At 42.4% G+C, this 20,527-nt stretch overlaps 1 protein-coding gene across 1 annotated transcript in view; it reads right to left on the bottom strand.

Moving 5' to 3' along the window:
* LOC116268521 (talin-2-like) overlaps positions 1 to 20,527 on the bottom strand; it is a 253,145-nt gene that overhangs the window by 100,947 nt on the left and 131,671 nt on the right. The window contains exons 25-30 of the mRNA XM_031662038.1: positions 18,764 to 18,892; positions 16,671 to 16,773; positions 7,018 to 7,226; positions 5,780 to 5,899; positions 4,580 to 4,777; positions 3,372 to 3,511 (exon numbers count right to left, since the gene is read on the bottom strand). Of these exons, the coding sequence (XP_031517898.1) occupies positions 3,372 to 3,511; positions 4,580 to 4,777; positions 5,780 to 5,899; positions 7,018 to 7,226; positions 16,671 to 16,773; positions 18,764 to 18,892 (899 nt within the window). The remainder of the gene's footprint in view (positions 1 to 3,371; positions 3,512 to 4,579; positions 4,778 to 5,779; positions 5,900 to 7,017; positions 7,227 to 16,670; positions 16,774 to 18,763; positions 18,893 to 20,527) is intronic.

Raw genomic sequence — 20,527 nt, 5'->3', positions numbered from 1 at the left:
GGAAATGAAAGCCTTAGCCGCCGGGCGCGGAGTCTGCTTGAAAGGGAGGGTTCGATGTAGACTGAAGCAATTGGAAGTCAGGACTGAGTGAGATCCTGATTTGGATGGAGGGAAGGAAGCATTCTCTGTAAGACCCACAGAGAGCAAAGGTCTCTTGTACACCTTTCTGTTTACGGAACAGATGCACTCTTCTCATTTGTGCTGCTTGCTGGACCATCCGTCTTCACAGTCTTTGGGGACAGGAGGAGCCCTGCCCAGCAAGAACCTCAGACCAAAGGGGAGCCAGGGGAACAGGCGCTACCTGCGAGTTCCTAGGGAGCACCCTCTGTGGACTGGAAAGCAGCTGAAACCTGGCCCTGGGGTCTGATGCTGGCCGCTGTGGGCCTAAAGCCTTCTCAGTTCTGGAGTCCTTCTGGCCAGGATGACTAGTGGTGAGCAGTGATTCAGGGAAGGTGCTCAGAGGTAGGATACCCCCTTCCTTTTGGCAACTGCAAGCTAACTTTCTATTTCCTTGACTAAGTTCAGGGAGCACCTACCCAGCCCCTGGTTGGGGAAAAAGGCTGACGAATGGGTGACAAAGGGTCTCCAGCTTCACCCGACTTGTCAGAAAAGAGCCAGAACCCAATCAGTTACATGGGAAGAAAATGAACAAGCCAGGCACTAAATAGCAAATGACTTCCTCTCCCCTAGGCATCCAAAACCAAGGGGCTAGGTAGGGTCCCCAAAACGCACCCAGGCTCAAAGGCAGAATTAAGAACAGAGGAACAAGACATTCTCTACATTTTTCTCCAGAAGCAAACCTTTTCTTCCCAGAGAAAGCAGGACCGCTGACACCACAAATAATAAGGGGTTCGAGACTGTTAACACAACAGGGCTGAGTTGGTCCAGGCCTGGGCCCTCGCAGTGGCATTTCTGGGGACTTTGAGGATATACACACAGGAAGGACAGGCAGGACCTGACAGTCTCAAGAACAAGGAGGACAGAGGACTGAAGACTGAGACTATGATGATCAGATCTCTTCTGCCCAGCTTCCTGTGCACTTTTATGCAGGACTGTTCTAGGCCCAGATGAAATGAGGGGAGCACGTGCTGAGTCCTGCCTAACTCCACCAGGGCCACATCCCTGTCTTAATCACAGTGTGCACTCAACACTGGGCCTCGCCCACATCAGGTCTGTGATGAAAATCTATGTAATGAAGACATGAATGAATAAGACAATGAATGAATGAACCCCAGCCTGGCAGAGCTTTGTGTCCCAAGAGGAGCCTGCCTGACCCTCTTGACCTGGCTGGAGTTTCTGCTGAGAAACAGCCCCAGGGAGCAGAAGCTTGCCAAAATGCGCCAAGAAACCAAGGAGAATGTGCCAGCGTTTTCTTGCACCAGTTCCATCCTGAGACAATCATTTTCACATGATGATTTTTAAGTGCTTACTTGGCTATGAAACCATCAGGCTGGGAATTCTCTGTCAACTGCTAAAAGCCAGGACAGAAAGGCAAAGAAAGCTTTTTTTTTTTTTTCCTTTTCCCCGTGTCCTTTCTTCCAAGCCACCACCAGGGGGCCTGCAGCTATACACAGAGCCATACACCAGCAATATTCTTTCCGGGTCTGTTTCCTTCTATAGCTGGCTTTCAAAAGGGCAATTTATACATTCCCCCTCCTTCCCACAATTTAGGAGAGTGAAGACATTCCAAGTTGGAAACTGTAATTTTGAAATGATGCAAAAAATTGAAGATAATGAGAAACATCTGAGTTCAGATACCTGGAAATGTCAGTTGCTTTATCCAAAGGCTCTTTGTAGGAAAAAAAAGGAATGATTAAGAGGGGGTTTTTTATCAGAAACAGCTGCTCAACAGAACAGACATCACCCCCAACCCCACCTCCCAACTCTCCTGCCATCGAGGGAGGTCACTTATTTACTAGAATAGTCACTAACAAAGCATGAGATGGGGAGATGGGAAGATAATTTTCCAGTCCTCTAGTGGCTCTAGCTATTGTTTGCAGTTAAAATGTACCTTCCAGGAATAAATGAAGAAACTCAAGGGTTTGCAAGCAAACTGCTCTGACAGTGTCTAACCCTTTACAAACACACACACACACACACACACACACCACTACAAGCCGAGAAGGGAGGAAGGGCAGGTTTGGACCACGAGTACCATGAGATCTCATGTGCTGAGAGCTAAAGATAGCTTTGGGATGATGCAGTTCACACCCCCACTTTGCAGACGGGAAAGTTTAGACAGGCTGAGCAACCTGACCAATGCGACTGAGTCAGTCAAGTAGTAAAAAGCTTGGAATATAATTCAGGTCTCCTGATGTCAACAATTTAAAAAACAGCCATTGAGCTCCCAGGGGAGATACAAAGACACACACACACACACACACACACACACAAATAAGCAAATTTTAAAAACCAAGTTTAAAAAAAGAAAGCAGAATCAAAGCTATGCTTTTCAAAAATCACGAATCTGCACATTTTGAAAAGGCTTCCAATTACTCTCTATCCCCTAATAGTCCTGCTTTTAATCTCTCTCCACTGTCAGCTTTCTTATATATAATGTGATGTTAAATAATGCTAAGAAAACATGCCTGCACCACCACAGAATCATGACCACCCTACTCTCTGGGTTCAGGAAAATGAAAGAGGAGCAGCTGATGTGAGAACCTCTTGGGCTGTCACTGCAGTGCTCCACATACCACATTCAACCAGTAGTTACTGAACTAACTTGTGGCCCTGGAGCAGAAACTGTACTGTTTCACCCACTTCCCTGTGTGAAACCAATAGGAGAGAAGGACACCAGAATCATCCCAAAATTCACACTCATGTTTTAATATATTTCCAAAAACAATTTATTCCCACTGACTCCCTACTCATCTTAAAGTGGAGCCTTCCCCATGTGAGAGATACGACGTATTACATTCAGTCTAACACTGATGCCAGGCACAGGGTTAAATGCTCAACAAAAGTCTGTTAGATGACTTGATGAGCACCGCTTTTTATCTTTACACTTTTTGGTATTTTCTGATTTTTCAAGAAGCATATGTTATTTTATAATCTGAAAGATGTAACACTGCTTTAAAAAAACTGTCTGATCCATTGTGTTTACAAATCAAAAAGGACCTTACGTCTAAGCAAGTCTCTACTGAAAAGGCTGTATGAGAAGACAGAAGGTATTTTTAGCAGGGAAAGAACATGAAAATGAACCAGTTTTATAAAATACCAGAGTGTCCATCACTCTCAGCTCCACCTCCCATGACCTAAGGACAGCACCAATTCTTTGCTCAGCAAAACTGGGAGGATGTCAGGCACATCTTCAGACTGCAATGACACTGTTTAACCACATACAAAAGCACATTTTGTCCCACTCCTACCTTGCAGCTGCAGCCAGGAGATTTTTTGCGTTGGGAGCTCCTGGATCTACAGAGAGAGACTTGGCAGCTAACAGCAGCTTGCTGGATGCCATCGAGATATTCTTGAGGTTTCCTATCACTTGGATCTGGTCTTCTTTTGTCTGGAAGGTCAAAAGGAGCCAGAGCGATTAGGACCTGTCCATTTCTTGAAGGAGGCATTCAGAGAGCTAGAAGCAGCATCCTGACATGCAGGCAGGTTATCTGTACAGATCACATTAAACCCAATTAGCCTGTGGATGCCTAACTCGTTGAGACACTGACCAGTGTCTACCCTTCTCCAAACAGATGCTCAGATCAAGATGCATGCCATGGGGAAAGAAATCCATCCCCAAGTGGGTCAGCCAAGAGCTGTGCTTTCTCACAACCAGAGGCATTAAGCGGGGAGCGGGGTGGGAGGAGAGCGAGTGAGCTGTGAGCCAATGCACAGACCAGGCAGCGATTCCAGCGTCTTGCTCAACAATGCTGGAGTTGTCAAGGAGCTGTACATCTCGGCCTGGCACAAACGACCAGCACTGTCTCGATATTCAGAGCTGACTGCATCCCTAAAGTTCCTGACTCGAGAAAGGACACATTTCTCACCTGGTTGCCATCTGAGAAACAATTCTTTGTAGATACTAGAAGAAGATATACCCTGGTTATCTCTTTTAGGGAGGTCAAAGCAGCGCAGGAAAAAAAACAGCTCTGCAAGCTGACACCAGATCAGTCAAGCTCCCTTGTTCTAAACAAGGGGTTTATCTGTTCATCTGAAGGAGACAGTTTTTAATTACTTGACACTCAGTATTAGACACAGACCATTTGAATGGTCCATTAAACCTCAAATACATAAATATTTTTACTTTATTATCCCACATTTGAAGAGCTGTTCTAATCTTTGTTAAACATTCTCCTTCTTTCTACCCTCCCTCCAAATAGTAAGACTATGAATTCTGCTGGAGGATCATGCGAGAAGATATCCTTCATTACTAACAGCACCTCATGCATAAGCTGACAGTATCTCTGGGAATGCCATTCCCAAGAGGGCATAAGCTTCCTAAGTAGCAAAAAGAATGCAACCATGGCCTGCCTGCTTCCAGGTTCCTTTTCCTACTTGTTCAATCAGTCTCAAGGATGGATTGTCCATCTGAGAGGAGAGGCTAAGGTCAACTCCAGACAACCACCTCCACACCCACCTGAGCTTGGCCAGCCATCTCAATGCCAGCATCGAGGAATTCATCAAAATCATCGCTGAACTTTCCAGAGGCTGCAGCCAACTCTCCACTCTGGCCCCGGGTGGCATGGACAACTTCCCCAGCAGACTGGTTCAGATCAGCTGCTGCCTGGTTCAGTTCACTCTGGGCTTCCTGGAAAGGCTTCGTGCTTGGAGGTAGCTATGGGGAACAGACGGCACACCCCCATTTTGCTTTGTCGGGGAGGGATAAAAGGAAGGTATTGTGGAGGGGAGACAGACTCTTCAGGGATGCATTTGAGTCATCACGACTAAAAGGCTCTGAGTCATCTGAGCCCATTTTATTAATAGGTTTGACCCTCAACATATACATTCATTCATTTAAATTTATCAAACACCTACTCAGTGCTCGACACTGTGGATCTAAAAATGTAAGCTATCTACAGGGGCTCAAGGTTTCTTATGTGGCAGAGACAGGATCCACACCAAGGTAATCTAACTCCGGGGTCCATTCTCTAAAACTCTACCCTATTTTGTCTCTCTTAAGATGAAAGCTACGTTTTAGCTTTGTAAACTAAACGGCAGATGCTATCAAACTTCAAATCATGTTCTTCCAAACTAATAGCCAACAATTATATTAGTGGCCTTTGCTAATAACTTTTAAATGTCATCTAGCAGAATGATAACCTATCTGTGAAAAGTTCTAGGGAGTTAAGCTAGACTCTATCCATCACCCACATGCATTGCCTCCATACCTGTGCAGAGAAGAAACAAAGATGCACGAGCACAAACCCTCCTTCAGCAAACTCACAAAGCAGGGACGGGAACAGGCCTCAAGATGAAACTCCTCAGACTACTTGCTGTCTCACTGAGTCTTGGACACATGTACCCTTCCAACACCTGATTGTCACTATCTGAGATGTCCTGATAAGAAGCCAGGCGATCACACACCCCTTTGCCTGTCTCTCTGGGATGATCCGAGAGGAAACGGCAACATGGGCTCAAAGAAAAAGTAAGTTTTAAAAGCTTCACCTGGGAACTTTGTTGATCAGACAGCAAAACATGGAAAACAAAGACTGGTGGGAAAAACAGGACTCCTAGAGGAAGGGTTAGCTGCTCAGAGATCTCATGGAGAGAAGACTTCGCTCACACCTAATGCAAGCCGAGTCCCCCAGTGTCCTTTCCCAGTCTAAGAACCTCTCACCGAATCCACAAGCAGCTTCTTGCTGGACTCCCCGATGCTCTTCAAGGCCACGTCCACATCCTTCTGCCCAGGGAGGCAATTTACGCAGTTATTCAAGGAGTGAGAGACGGCTTTAGCCACCTGAATTCGTGGAGGGAGAGAAGCACCTTTAAGTACAAACATTTCTGCGCACTGGTTGGGAACGGGCAGTGATGACACGCAGAGCTGAAACACACACGAAAATGACCCACCAGCATCCGCCTGCCACCATCCCCTGTCTTACACCACCTCATCCAGGCCCCTCGTCCCAGAGAAGATGTTTTCCACCCTCTTATTGGGATGAACATTCTGTCTCAGCAAAGGGTCCGACACAGTGACACAGCACATCCCACCTGTTCCCCAAAGCCAGGCTAAGCCACAGTTTTGTGATTCAAACACAGAACTCTCCAGCATGAGGTCAGGTTCTAAAGCAAAGATTTCTTATACCAAGAGAAATGAAAATATCTCCCTTCTTGGGAGCCCTGCTGAGGTCACCGAGGTGGAAGGAGACCTTGAGTTTTTTGGATCACAATTGGAAGGGCTGTGGTTAATTTCCTCTCAGTGACCCATGGGGCCATCCTCCCAAACCTCACTCTACCCAGGGGCAAGTGGGGTGCTCTGAGCACAACCTGGAGTTGCCCTCATGCTGTCTAGCAATGTTTAGTGGCCCCCTGTATGCATTCTTCGGTATCCTCAATTAAAAGGAAGGTCTTTGGAGGTGAGGAGGGTCATTTCCTGTAATCTAAGCCATCTCCTTCCCAGCCCCACGTCTAGGACTCTGCCTGGATGCTCCTTAGCCAACTGGTTCCATCAGGCAGTTGAAGAATCATTCAAAGAAGTAATAGAGAGCCAGGGTTGAAAACTTCCGGGTGGCCAGCCCTAGTGGATCTACCTCACTCCCTGGCGAGGAACAGCAATACAGGTCAGCACGCATAGGCCCAAAACAAGCATGTTATGTCCTGGCTCTGAAACTCCCAAGGACAGAATTCAAAGGCCCCCATACCCTCTCCTGACCGTGAATTAAGCAGATCACACATTAATGTAAAGAATACTAGGCAAGACTTACAAAAGTGAGTATCATGTATGGCCAGCACGGTTATGACCTTTGGAAGTTTCTGCAAAAAACTGCTGTGTCAGTGTTCATATCAGGGAAAAGTGCCCAGGAGACAGCCCACCCACATGTCCACGTTAATGATGACCATGACAACCACAAGCCTCACCTGAGCCAGTCTTTGTTGACTCTCTGCGTCTCCAGGTGCAATCAGGGCCTGCTTGGCCTCTTGAATGAGCATGGCGGAGCCCTCCATCACGTCTCGAGCAGAATCTAACATGGCATGGGCAGCCGCGGGGTCGGTCGTCGATGCAGCCACTCCACGGGCGGCCTGGGCCAGCGTTTTCAGAGCTTGGGCCGTCTCTCTAGCAGCCACCCCTGGGGATAAAAGTCCATCAGACTTACAATTAGATTCCATCTAAATGTCACATTTTACTTAGGAATAAGCTTCTGCACCAGGGCCTGGCACAGAAGGGGAGCTGCAGATTAGTTTTCATAAAATTTGAACTGCTGTGTTTCTCAAAGAAGCAGCTGGCTTCGGAAACATATCCCCCTGGCTCTGGGCCAAACCAAGAGACACGTTAATAACAAATGCAATACTAAAGACTTCCTCCCCCTGACTTGCCTTGCTCCCACTGCCCCACTGTCCCCAGACCTAGAACACCAAGTGCCTGGGAGTGAGTACACAGATGGACATACCTGGGTATGTTCATGCACACGTTTGCGGGAGGCCATTGAAAGGCACCTTTCTTCTCAATTGTCTTTCTGGGACGTAACTTACATACACTACAGTGAACAAGTCCACAGGTGCAGCTCAGTGAACTGGTACGTATGGACACAGCCACATATCCACCATCAGTTGTGCTAGTCAATACTCCCTTCACACCAGAAGTAATCACTATTCTAATGTCTATTACCTTAGACTATTTTTACCTGTTCTTAAACTTCATGTTAACAGAACCACATACATGTATATTTTTGTGTCTGCTTTCTTTCTCTGACCATAATGCTGTGAGATTCAGCTAAGCTGTGATGTGTGGCAGTTCATTCTTTTTTCTTGCTATATAGTATTCCACGATACAAATATGCTAATATTTGTTTATCCATTCTCTTGTTGATGGACATTTGGGTTGTTTCTCATTTGGGGCTATTATGAATTAATCTAACAAGAAAGTTCTTATATATTCAAGTGGCCATATGAGATCACTTCTCTTTGGAATCACTTCTCTAGGAGTTGAAATGCTGGATCATAGAGTAAGTATATATTTAGCTTTAGAAGATACCACAAAAACAGTTTTCCAAAATGATTTTACCATTATACATTCCACTGGCAGTCTGTAAGAATTGCAGTTGCTCTACATCCTAGCCAACATCAGGTATCATCAGATTTTAATTTAATCGTTCTGATGCATGTGTAGCTGCATCTCAATGAGGTTTTAACTTTTATGTCCTTAATGAGTAATGATGTTGAGCACCTTTGCATGCACTTAATGGCCATTTAGATATCCTCTTTTGTGAAGTGCCTGCTTATCTTTAAATATGCATCTAAACAGATGATGGGATTTGGTGATAAACTGTGAATATAAACTAGTCCTTTAAAGCTGTAGCACTAACTCATGCAGAATAAAAGTGAGTCTTACTACCTGGCACGCAATCCTTGACACACCCGAGAAGAGGATGAAGATTGGAGATGCCAGGACACATATGAGCCTGAGAATCACTGAACAGTTTACCCTAGAGCTCATCTCATAAAATTTCACAGATGAAGCCTGGTGCTGAGACGTATCTTGCCCACAAACGCTTCCAGAGGTGGCACGAGAGCTACATCTGAGCTTTCCTCACTTCGAGGTCAAATATTCTTTATAGTGCTTTTTGGGGTAGAGAACTAAGAGCCCTTTTTGTTAGAACACGTACGACCTACATGAAAAATATGCAAATCGATGTCTCTCTCGCACTGAACTTTTGAAATGACTATTTTCTACAGGACTGAGCTGGAAGGTCTCTTGGCACCAGCGAGCGTGGTCTTTACTAGCCACTGCTTCAGCTGAGTCAGCACCTACACAGGAGGTGGTCTTTTCCTCACTTTCCTCACTGAGGGCGAGGCTCTGTGATACAGTAGAGTGTGAAAGGCCTCAGATCCATAAAACCAGATGGGTTTGCAGTGCTGCAGACTTGCTAATATGTAAATATTTAGTAAATCACACAGCTGGGATATAAAACTACGATCTAATCAAGGTAAATTACAAAGCTGCCAATCTGTCATTTATCTCATGGCACTTCTGAATACAGCTGGCGGAATGAAAGAATTTTAAACTAAGTGCTTTTTATGGCAGAGGAGAAGTCCAGAAGAGAAAGCACAAGGGTAAACAAAGCTAAGGTGAAGGAGAGAAACAATCTGAGGAGAATGGTCATTCCATTTTACGCTTAAGCTTTTGGCACAGGGTTGAAGGATGCTGTTGCTCAGGAAAGCGCCAGATGTAGTTAAGACCCCATCTGGCTCCGGCTCTGCTGCTGATTAGTTGTGTGGTCTAGACTGCTGCCTTTTCCCTCTGGGCCTCAGTTTCTCAAGGGTTTTAGGAGAGGCTGAGTTCCTAGCTCTGACCATTGCAGATTCTAGGCTGTGATTTCTAGACCTCTCCTCTTGTCTTCCCATTTGTCATATGGACTCTTGAATCCCCTTCTATTTGAGTCATATATAAGTTTGGAGGAGTAAATCATTTATCATATGCAATTAGAAAAGACATGTTTATGCAAAATCCATTTAGTGAAAAAACCTTTCCTAGACTCATACAATTAAAAAAACACAGAAATCAGAAGAGCTAAATTCCAAAAACCTAAGCTGGTCCATCCCATGTGTTTTCTGCTAAGGACTCACTGTGAAATCTCAAAGCACATCAAGGATCTTCTTGAGGGAGATCACGTTTCTATAAAGAGGAAGCCATACCATCAAAAGGATGAAACCAGGCTATCAGAGGTCAGAAAGCCCAATGAACACCCATGGCTGTGCATGGCTGAACACATAGCAACATTCTCAGTGCTCATCACTACAGGGTCAGATCTCCAAGCAAACAACACCCTCCAAATGGAACTGTTCCTGCAGTCAAAGTGTGCCTCACAATACCAGAACCACCAGAGTGAAATACTAAAGCAGATTTCTGTTTCAATAACCACAGTCCTTTGAAAACACAGATTACTTTCACGGTATTCTTGCCATCTGGATCTTAAATGATACTCAGTAACAGAGTCTTATGAAGGCATATCAAGTGATATCAAATATAGCAGCATTCTTCATAATGGTTGCTATTCTTTACCAGAATTCAGGTGGACTGTGTATCCAGACAGTATTGGGCCACACAGCAACCTCAGAAGATAAAGACCAGGTATGACACAAACCTTTTATCTGTTCCAAAGTATTTACAAAGGGTTCTGTGTAATTGTAATCAGCTATACAGAAATATATTTTGAACACTGCACTGTATCTGCACTGGTCAAACAGAAACACAATTGTATTAGAATGCAGCCCAGTGGCAGCTCACGTGCAACTTCTGAAAATCCCACACACCTCAATTGTGGACAAGGAAACTGAGACCCAAGAAGTTTTCCACACGTGCTGTCTCTTTCCTTGCTTCCCATCCATTCTCCAACTTTCCTGAAACTGCCTTCAACAAGGAGAATAGTGACCTCCTTATTCCTAAAGCTAACGGATGCTTAAGTCTTCCATTTGACAAGACTTTCTGGGCAGCAACTATGTCTGTGGCTCTAGAGACATCCCTCTCTCCTGGTTTCTCTGCCCCCTCCACAGCTCCATGTTCTTCTTTCTTTCAAAGATTTCCATTGCCAGTTTCCTCCTTAACCAGTCATGTTCTTCAGGATTACAACTGATAGGATGTCGCTTACTTTACCACTCCCTGTTGGCAAAATTATCTACTTCCAATCATTATCATTTTACCAACAATTTTCAAATCTGTATCATCCAGCCCAGCCTTCTCTACTGAGTTCCAGAGCCAAAGATTTAGCTGCCTAATGATGCTCTCCCTGCATATTCTCCAAGCACTTCAAATGCAATATATTTAGTGCTGAACCCAGCATTCCTGAACTTCACCTTCCCTACTCCTACCAATGGTCCTGTGTTCCCATCAGTGATTCATACAATTCTTCACTGAGCTATAAGGACAAACACTTGGAACCGTTCATGTTACCATCTCCACCAACTTCTAACCAGTCACCAATAATGATCGGGTCTTTGCTTCTTCAATCCATCACTTCATCTCCACTGTAGGACACTATCATCTCTTATCTGGATTAATGCAACAGCCTGCTTGCCTACCACTTTGTTTCCATCCAATCTATTCTACACATGGGAGGAAGGGCAACCTATACAAAAAGCAATCTGAACTGTGTCCACAGCTGAAAAACATGTTCACATATTCTTCAGTTAAAGTCTAACCCATTTATTTTAGTTTATGAGGCCCTTTAGAATCTGACCCTGGCCTAACTTTTCAGCCTTATCCTCTTACTTCTCACTTCCTCTTTGCCTATTACTTTCACCATATTCAGTTCCTTCCATCAGCCTTCTTTCTCTCATCTTTAAGGCATCATACATGCAGTGCTCACTTATGCAACTGCCTTCCAATGCCTGCCAAAATTAAATGGGGCTACTTCTAGGCTGTTTTTCAGACACCAGCTAGACAGCATATCTTTCTGGGTGTTATCAGTATGAGATGACGCAACCTGTAAAGTAGTCTTTTCTCTAAACATGCATTTCATCATCTACACAACAGCTGGCAAGATTTAGGGAAAGTGTGGAAATTTCTGAAATTTAAACCTCTCATATTACCCTATGATTTTCTAAGAATTTTATCCTACTTTTCCTTCTCCTAGAATGCTAAAGGAGTCCTAAACAATCCACAAAGCCCTCGCTAGGTGTCAATTCTGCTCTGAAAATTTCCCCTATCCTCCCATTGGGATCAAATTTTATGTTCTTATTATTGCAGGTACTATACATGCTGTACTAACTTTGTGTTCCTATTGTGCTCTTTAAAATTTTTATTTTCAAAGTAGTAAATGTATACAGTTTTTACAAATCAAAGAGGATTTTGCTTGTAGTGATGGCAGAATAACTTACTGTAAACAGCCTTCCCACATAGAAACTCTGGAAAACGTACATAAAACATTTATTTGAAGGCACTGGAGAAATACCAAGGCCCCAAGGTAAGGAGGGCCAAGATCTTGAAAAGAAGGACTGAGTCCAATGTTTAGGGCTGCTTTTTCTCTAAAGGCATTTCCTAATTTGTAACCTGTTGCCAAGAAGCTGAGAAGCTGAATAAAGTTTCCTGAAGTCTCATGGGCTAGGAAGAGAAAAAGCATAGTTCTGAGCCCAAGAAACAGAATGGCTCTGGTAAATAGCAACCCTTTCCAATAGGACACACAAGGGCTACACCCTCAAAGGTAAACTGGAAACAGACCACACAATTTCCAATCAGCTCAGTTCCTGTATTTTTATTGTGATCTGTCCTTATCTTAACCAGTTGTCAGGAGAAAACAGTAATCCTATGTAGGGAAAAAAACGTAATTCAGAGCCTCAAACTATCTCTACAATTTAAAATAGCAACGTTCAGTCTTGAAGGAAAACAAGCAAACAAACAAACAAACAAATAAAAAAAGAACATGAAAACACCAGGAGACAAGACCAATGGCTGAAATACCAAGAGTAGGGGAAAAAAAACCCTGACAATAAAAACAGGCACAGGCTATCCAGATATCAGGATACCAGATTTCAACTTTAAATAACTGTGATAAATATGTTGAAGAAATTAGATGACAACATACAGAATTTCAGCAGAGACGCAAACTATAAGTAAATAATCAAATGGATATTCTAAAACTGAAAAATATGATACTTACAATTAAAATCTCAATTGAAGGGGTTGAAAGCAGAATAGACGCCGCTAAAGAGAGGAAAAGTGAACTGGAAGATAAATCAAAAGCAAATATTGAGAATAAAGCATGAAAAGAAAAATGATGAAAAAGAAAAGGGTACAGAAGATGTAGAAAACACAGTGAAATGATCTAACATAAGAAAAAGGAAATGGGACAGAAGCAATTATTTCAAGAAACAAAGGTTGATTTTTTAAAAACTGGCAGAGGACAAAAAATCCCATTTTCAAGGAGTACTTACAACCCAAAGAAGGATAAATATGCAGGAAAACTCCCCTAGGCACACTGCTGGAAAACCAAAAACTAAGAAAACTCAAAAAGCAAGGAAAGGGGAAAAACAAAACCACATTACCTTTATAGCTAACTTCACAACAGAAATAAAGGAAGCCAGCGACAATAGAGTAACATCTCCAAAGTGCTGGAAGAAAACAACTGCCAATCTAAAATTTTATAATAAGTGATATTATCCACTCAAAATAAAAGCTAAACAAAAGCATCTTTAGACAAACCAAAATGGAGAGAATTTGTCACCAGTAGATTAAGACTAAAGAAAATAATGAAGGGAGTTCTTCAGGTATAAGAGAAATGATCCCTAATGAAAGCTCCTGGAGATGCAGAAGGAATGAAGGGTGATGGAAAGGGCAACTATGGGAGGAAATCCAAATGAATAAGGATTATCTGGAACAATACTGAGACTGTATTACAGAGATGAAAATATACCTAGAATTAAAACATACGGCTGGGCACGGTGGCTCACGCCTGTAATTCCAGCACTTTGGGAGGCCAAGGCGGGCGGATCATGAGGTTAAGAGATCAAGACCATCCTGGCCAACATGGTGAAACCCCACCACTACTAAAAATACAAAAATCAGCTGGGTGTGGTGGCACACACCTGTAGTCCTAGCCATTCAGGAGGCTGAGGCAGGAGGCTGAGGCAGGAGAATTGCTTGAACCTGGGAGGTGGAGGTTGCAGTGAGCTGAGATCGCACCACTGTACTCCAGCCTGGTGACGGCATGAGACTCTATCTCAAAAAAAAAAAAAAAAAAAAGGTAAATGAAGTTAACATGTCCCAAGATTCTTGCACTATGCAGGAAGAGGTAAACAGAGTAACTTAGATTTAAAGAAATCATAAAAGAATAGTAAATGAATGCACAACTAACAAGCTAATCAAGAGGAAGGAAATAGAATTTAGAAAATGTATATGAATCTGAAAGGAGGCAAGCAAAGGGGAAAAAAAGGAACTTACCACAGGTAGGCACAGAAAAAACAAATATTAAGATGATAGACTCGAACTCCAACATATCAGTAATTACACTATCTATAAAGAGACAAAATACTCCAATTGAAAGAAAAAGATTGTTACACCACCAAATACTCTCTGCCCTCCCCAAAGAACAATGACAAACTCAGTGGATACCCAACCCATTAAATATAAGCATGAAGAAAAACTGAAAGTAAAAGAATGAAAAAAGATATGTCATGCACACATTAACCAAAACAGAGACTTCTATGCAGAAAACCATAAAACGGCACTGAGAGAAAAGAAGACCTAAATAAATGGATATTCACAGATTAGAAGACTCAATGATATAAAGACATCAATTCTCCCAAAATTGATTCAATGTTATCCCAATAGTGGTTTAAAAACACTGGTTTAAGAAAACAGTATTTTTTATTATTATTCTGTAGAAATTGACAAGCTGATTCTAGAATTTATGTGGAAATGGAAAAGGCCAAGAATAGTCAATACTAACCTGAGGAAAACCAAGAAAGTTGGAGGATGTGCATTACCAAACGTTAAGACTTAGTATAAAACTGCAGGATAGCAATTAGGGAAGCGTAGTACTAATATAAGAACAGGTAATTAAATCAATGGAAAAGAACAAATACCACAGACTGATCCAAACATATATGTTCACTTATGTTACAACAGAGTGGCACTAAAGATCATTGGGAAAAAGTAGCCTTTTCAATCAGTGATGCTGGGTTACATGGATATCCATGTGGAAAAACAATTAAATGAACCCTACTGCACATAAACAAAACTCATTCCAGATAGTTCAAAGTTCTAAACATGAAAATCAAACAGTGAAGCTCTAGGATACGACAGAGGAGAACATCTGCATGACCTTAGGCAAAAGTTTTAAAATAGGACACAAAAAGTACTAACCATAAAGAAAAAAAGTGTAAATTGGAATATATTAAAATAAAAACTTTTGTTCATTAAAAGGCACTTTAACAGAATAAAAATGCAAATCACAATATACAAGCAATACGTATAAGTACCAAAGAACTCCTATAAATGAGGAAAAGACAATAACCCAATTTTCAAACAATGGGCAAAACACACAAACACACTTCACAAAATGACCAATAAACCTACGAAAAGGTCCCTGATGGCATTGTTCATCAGGGAAATGCAAATTAAAATCATAATGTGATACTATCACACACAAACCAAAAGGGCTAAAATTAAAAGACTGATGACACAAAGTGGTGACAAGGATACAGAACTACTGGAGCTTCCGTATGCTGCTGAAAGAAATGTACTCAACACATGGGGAGCCTCTGACCTAGGAAATCCACTCCTAGGTACACAGCTAGGAAATGCTTACTATCTTCCCTAAACAATGTGGACTGGACTTGTTTCTGGCAGTGTCTTTTGGAAACAACCCAAATGCCCAACAACAGTATAAAGAACAGCTATATTTATGTAATGTAATACCATAGAGATAATGGAAATAACCACTCTGTGTACCACAGATGAGTCTCACAAACACAGTGCTATGAAAAAGCAGCTAGACATCAAGGGCACATATTATATTATTCCATTTACTTACAGCTCCAAAACAGGCAAAATTAATCTATGCTGTTAAGCGCCGTGAGTGTTTACCTCTGGGGAAGGAGAGCGGGGATACAGTGATTGGAAGGGGGCACAAAGGAGCATCTGGGAGGCTGAAGATGTTTGATTCCTCCATCCTGCTAGTGGCTTCTTGGGTGTCTTCAATTTGTGAGACCTTATGAAGGTATCCATTTAGGATTTATGCTGTTTTCTGTGTATATATTATACTTTAATAATGCATATTTCAAAAAGTCAGGCAGTGTTACTGTGTAACAAAAGCAATGATCCAAAATCCACTCCTCCCCTCTTCGTCCCTCCTCCTAGAGCCACTCAATTCCTTAAGCTTTCCTTCCGTATATATTTTTAAGAAATGTGCCCATACTGAAACCTCTTGGTTTTAAAATTTGAGGTATGTATAGACTTCCTACCACAATAACATTTCCTTATTGTATAACTTTTCTGCTTTTCTTAAGAGTTGATGATTACACAATCTGTTCCTTATACAGACTCCTGTTGAAGGAGTCTCTTACCTTCAGGGCACCCGGCATCACCAATACTCAATACCGCCTCACTCCCCAGGGTTCTGCAGCACAAATCAGCTTGCCTCCTTGCTGGTTTCCCTACCCCTCAGGTTTCTGTTCACTCGCCTCTACCTGTTACCACGCATCTGTCTCCTTCCATTTTCACACATTCCATTGACATCTTATTTGTCGTCATCTCTTACCCTCTTTAGCCTTTTGTATGCCTTTACTTTAGTGGGATTCCAGGACTCACAGATAGACCTGGAAGTCTATAATTACTACTTCTTTATAGTCTAATGGGGGCAATCCATAAATAGTTTGAGGGAATCATATTTTATTAGTCTTTGTGTGTTTAGTATCAAGCCCAGTAATGAGCACATGGTGCTTGAAAAACATATGGTGAACTGCTGGGGGAAAAATTGCATGTGTATTGTCCAAGGAATGAACATTCTCCTTCTCCTCCCCTGCTACGCCCAGTGGTCTGCAGCTGACCACAGAGGCATGAAGAGTGTGGGTCTCACCTGTGTAGTGTTCGTTGCCTTGAGCAGCACAGGTCAGCAGCTGCGCCATGGAAGAGCCCACTGCCTTGGATGTGCTTCCCAGGTCCTGAGCACATTTTTCCAGCTATAAGAATATTCAAGGAGGAAAAGAACGTCTGCTGAGGTCTTAGCATAATTTAGAAAAGTCATGCAGATCAAACTTTGAGCCCTAGCTCTTTCCCACCAATGGCACTAAGCTGCAGCAGGGTGGTATAGGAGAAGGAGCCCGAGCTTTAGAACAAACAAATCTGGGTGCAAATCCCTGCCCCCTGCTCCCTCCCCTCCCAATTACTAGCATGAGATTGAGTAAATTACTGAGCCTCTCCAAGCCTCAGTTTCCTGAGGAGATCATAATATCTAGGCTCAGGTTTTCAGAGAATTAATGTAAGCTCTCAACAAATGGTAGCTATTAGTATTATGCCTTTAGAAGCTAATTTAGAAAGTCTGCAACAAATCCTTAGCGAGAATTAATTATGGCTGGGCAGGAAGTGGGCAGACATCCAGCTGCACCACCTTCCTGGCATGTGAGACCATTAACATTGTTCAATTTGATCATTATACTTTGAGGAGTTCCAACTGAAAGGAAATGCAATAGAAATAGAGGGTTGGAGTGGTAAATGACATTATGAAAATGGGCACAGTGCTTGCTTCCCATGAACAGCATGTTACTTTGCTTTGTAAACTGAATAAAAAATTCAGGGAACGAAGTCAGTAAAGGCCTAGGGTATGGACAATTATTTGATTACTAGATGAGGTTTTGGAAGAGAATTTCTAGGTATACTGCGAGAGTACAAAAAGGCAGCAGAGAACAAATGCATTTTAAACCTTGCAACATGTTTTCCAGGAGAGGCAGTGCTTTCCAATAAAAATAGAGCCTGGTCTATTATAGCAAACAATATGTTATGACACAATACAGACTTTATTAGAGCAATTTCTTTAAAAATTCATGATGTTTTCCTACATTCTAACTGACTGGTCTATGCTCTATGTAAAGGTGGAATTACATGTCATGCCAGTCTCTCTTGCACTCCCTGGGGTATAGGACTTTGCAAAGAGACTTCCGGACTACTTTGCAAAGCTGTGGGCCCAGAAGGCAATCCCAACTCTGTCATTAACTGGGTGACCTAAGTTAAATGACTTAACCTCTCTGAACCTGAGTTTCTTCTTTTGTACAATTAGGGGAACTTGATTTAACACACATTTTCTGAGTGCTTTCTATGTACCAGGCATTGTTCTATGGTGCATTAGATGCTCCTGAAGTCCCCTTTACATTCTAAAAGTCTTCAGTTCATTCAAGGAGCCAGAAGCTCTCAAAAGCACAGGTTTTAGAGTCCTGCAAATCTGTTCTGCTTTGAATCAAATTCAAACTGTGGTTCTGCTCCTAACTGGCAGATAACATTGGACAAAACAGTGACAAACTGTGCCCCTGCGTTTCTCACCTGTAAACGGGGTTAATAAAACTTGTTCATGAAAGTTACTATCACGATAAACTAGACTGTGTGTGTACAGTGCTTCACAGATGCTTAATACATGGTGGTATTTTACTAGCAATGTTCAGTCATGTGAAAAAGTACATACAAATGAGGAGGACTGCTAAAGTTTTAGCCAACAAAACTCTGACATAAGCATGAGGAGGTGTGGTAATACGACCACAGTAGGTCTCTAGGGCCATTATTCCATTTGCAGTATGGCTTTCCTGTATGGACGCACTTTGTCGTTGTCCATCCTAGCGCTTTGCATTAAGTAAATGTTTTTTTTTTAAATGATTGTTGATAATCTTTTCTATGTGTATCATGATAGCCTCATTGCTACCCATTTTGTAGATAAAATACTTGAGACACAGAGGGGATATGAAACGTGTGCAGAGCTAGTTGATGATACAGCTGAGTATAGAAGCCAGCACTCCTAACTCCAAACCTAGTTCCTCCAGCTGCCCTGGGCATTCTTTACAGAAAAAGGCCACAGGGTTAGAAACTTCTCAACATGCTGTGACATTTAGCAAACACCCTAACAACAAATAATTTAACATCATAACAAAAGGTACACCTGCACCCCAGCTGGCTCTAACAGCTCACCGTTTCGCCTGGAAGTGGCTTCAGCTGGCTCTCCACGGCCGCCATCTTGGCATCCTGCAGTTCATTCTTAAGTGTCTGCACCGTATTCAGAGCTGAATCGATTTCCATCGGACCACAGGCTTCATGGGCCTGTCAATAGAGTTGGGAATATGTGTACCCAGTATGCTTCGGAAAAGTGTCCCCAACACTTTTGCAACCTATAAAATGCCTTTCTGGATATACCCAGTGATTCTCCAAATCCAGTAGGAGGAGCAAGGAAAGCAAGTATTTTTAAGAACAAAATCATCCTCAGTTAGAACCTTACTCTTAACTTCCTTAAACCATCAATTATGTATGTCTGATAACTAGATATAGTAAGTGTTCCAGAAGTGACCCTTATCTGAAATGCACTGGCCTCTTAGACTCAGTGGATCATTTATTTTCACTGTGGCTGACTTCTAGAGGTAGGGCACCTAGCACAGCCATGTGTGTACACAGAGGCATGGAAAAGATGCAGTGAATGAACAAATGAACCCACCCAGGACTCTGGGGGCAAGTCTATGTCAACTTTATTGCTTCTCTTTACAAATTTCTAGATTATAAATCATTACTTTTCTGTACCGAAGATTACAAACTATTTTTTCCTTAGTGATTTATGAAAACTACTTTATCTCTTGGTCATCTATAATACTGATCTCCAAATGCTTTGATTCCATCCCTCAATATACGCATGCATATATAATTATATAAACGTAATTATTGATTAGTACACTAAATACTGGTATATTTTCATTTCTTTCCATTTTTAGATAATAGTAATAACAGCAGAAATAAATACCAATTGATTTCTGTGCCAGTATTACTCAAGAAGGAAACTGAGGCACAGAGAGGTTAACTAACTTGTCTAAGTCACAAAATTAGTCAATGACAGTCTGATTCCAGAGCCTGCACCTTTTTTTTTTTTTTTTTTTTTTTTTTTTGGGAGACAGAGTCTCACTCTGTTGCCCAGGCTAGAGTGCAGTGGCATGGTCTTGGCACACTGCAACCTTTGTCTCCTGGGTTCAAGTGATTCTCATGCCTCAGCCTCCCAAGTAGCTGGAACTATGGGCATGCACCACCACACCCGGCTAATTTTTGTATTTTTAGTAGAGATGGGGTTTCACCATGTTGATCAGGCTGGTCTTGAACTCCTGGACTCAAGCAACCCACCCACCTCGGCCTCCCAAAGTGCTGGGATTAGAGCCTGCACTCTTAATCCTTATGCTACATATTAAAAAATATTGCTGGGTGCAGTGGCTCATGCCTGTAATTCTAACACTTTGGGAGGCTTAGGTGGGAGGATCACTTGAGCTCAGGAGTTCGAGACCAGCCTGGGAAAGATGATGAAATCTCATCTCTAAAAATAAAAAAAAACACAAACAAAAAAAATTAATCAAATGTGGTGGCACATGACAGTGGTCCAGCTACTCAAGTGGCTGAGGTGGGAGACTGCTTAAGTTCAGCAGATCGAGGTTACAGTGAGACATGATTGCACCACTGCACTCCAGTCTGGGCAACAGGGCAAGACCCTGTCTCCAAAAAAAAAAAACAAAACAAAACATATATATACACACACGCGCGCACACACACACACATATATATGTACAAGTTTTCACAGTGTCTTCCTGTACCCAATGGACAGTCTTGCTTGAGTCCTACTTTAGGGATCACTGCTCTGGAGCAGTGTGGTTCAATGTTGGTGTGTGTCTCAGACTCGGCAAAGAAGCTTGTGAAAATGCGGATGTT

The sequence above is a fragment of the Papio anubis genome, unplaced genomic scaffold (assembly GCF_008728515.1).
Source record: "Papio anubis isolate 15944 unplaced genomic scaffold, Panubis1.0 scaffold36, whole genome shotgun sequence".
Classification (NCBI taxonomy): Eukaryota; Metazoa; Chordata; class Mammalia; order Primates; family Cercopithecidae; genus Papio; species Papio anubis.
The sequence above is the reverse complement of the archived record's forward strand: the minus strand, read 5'-3'. Positions and strand labels throughout refer to the sequence as shown.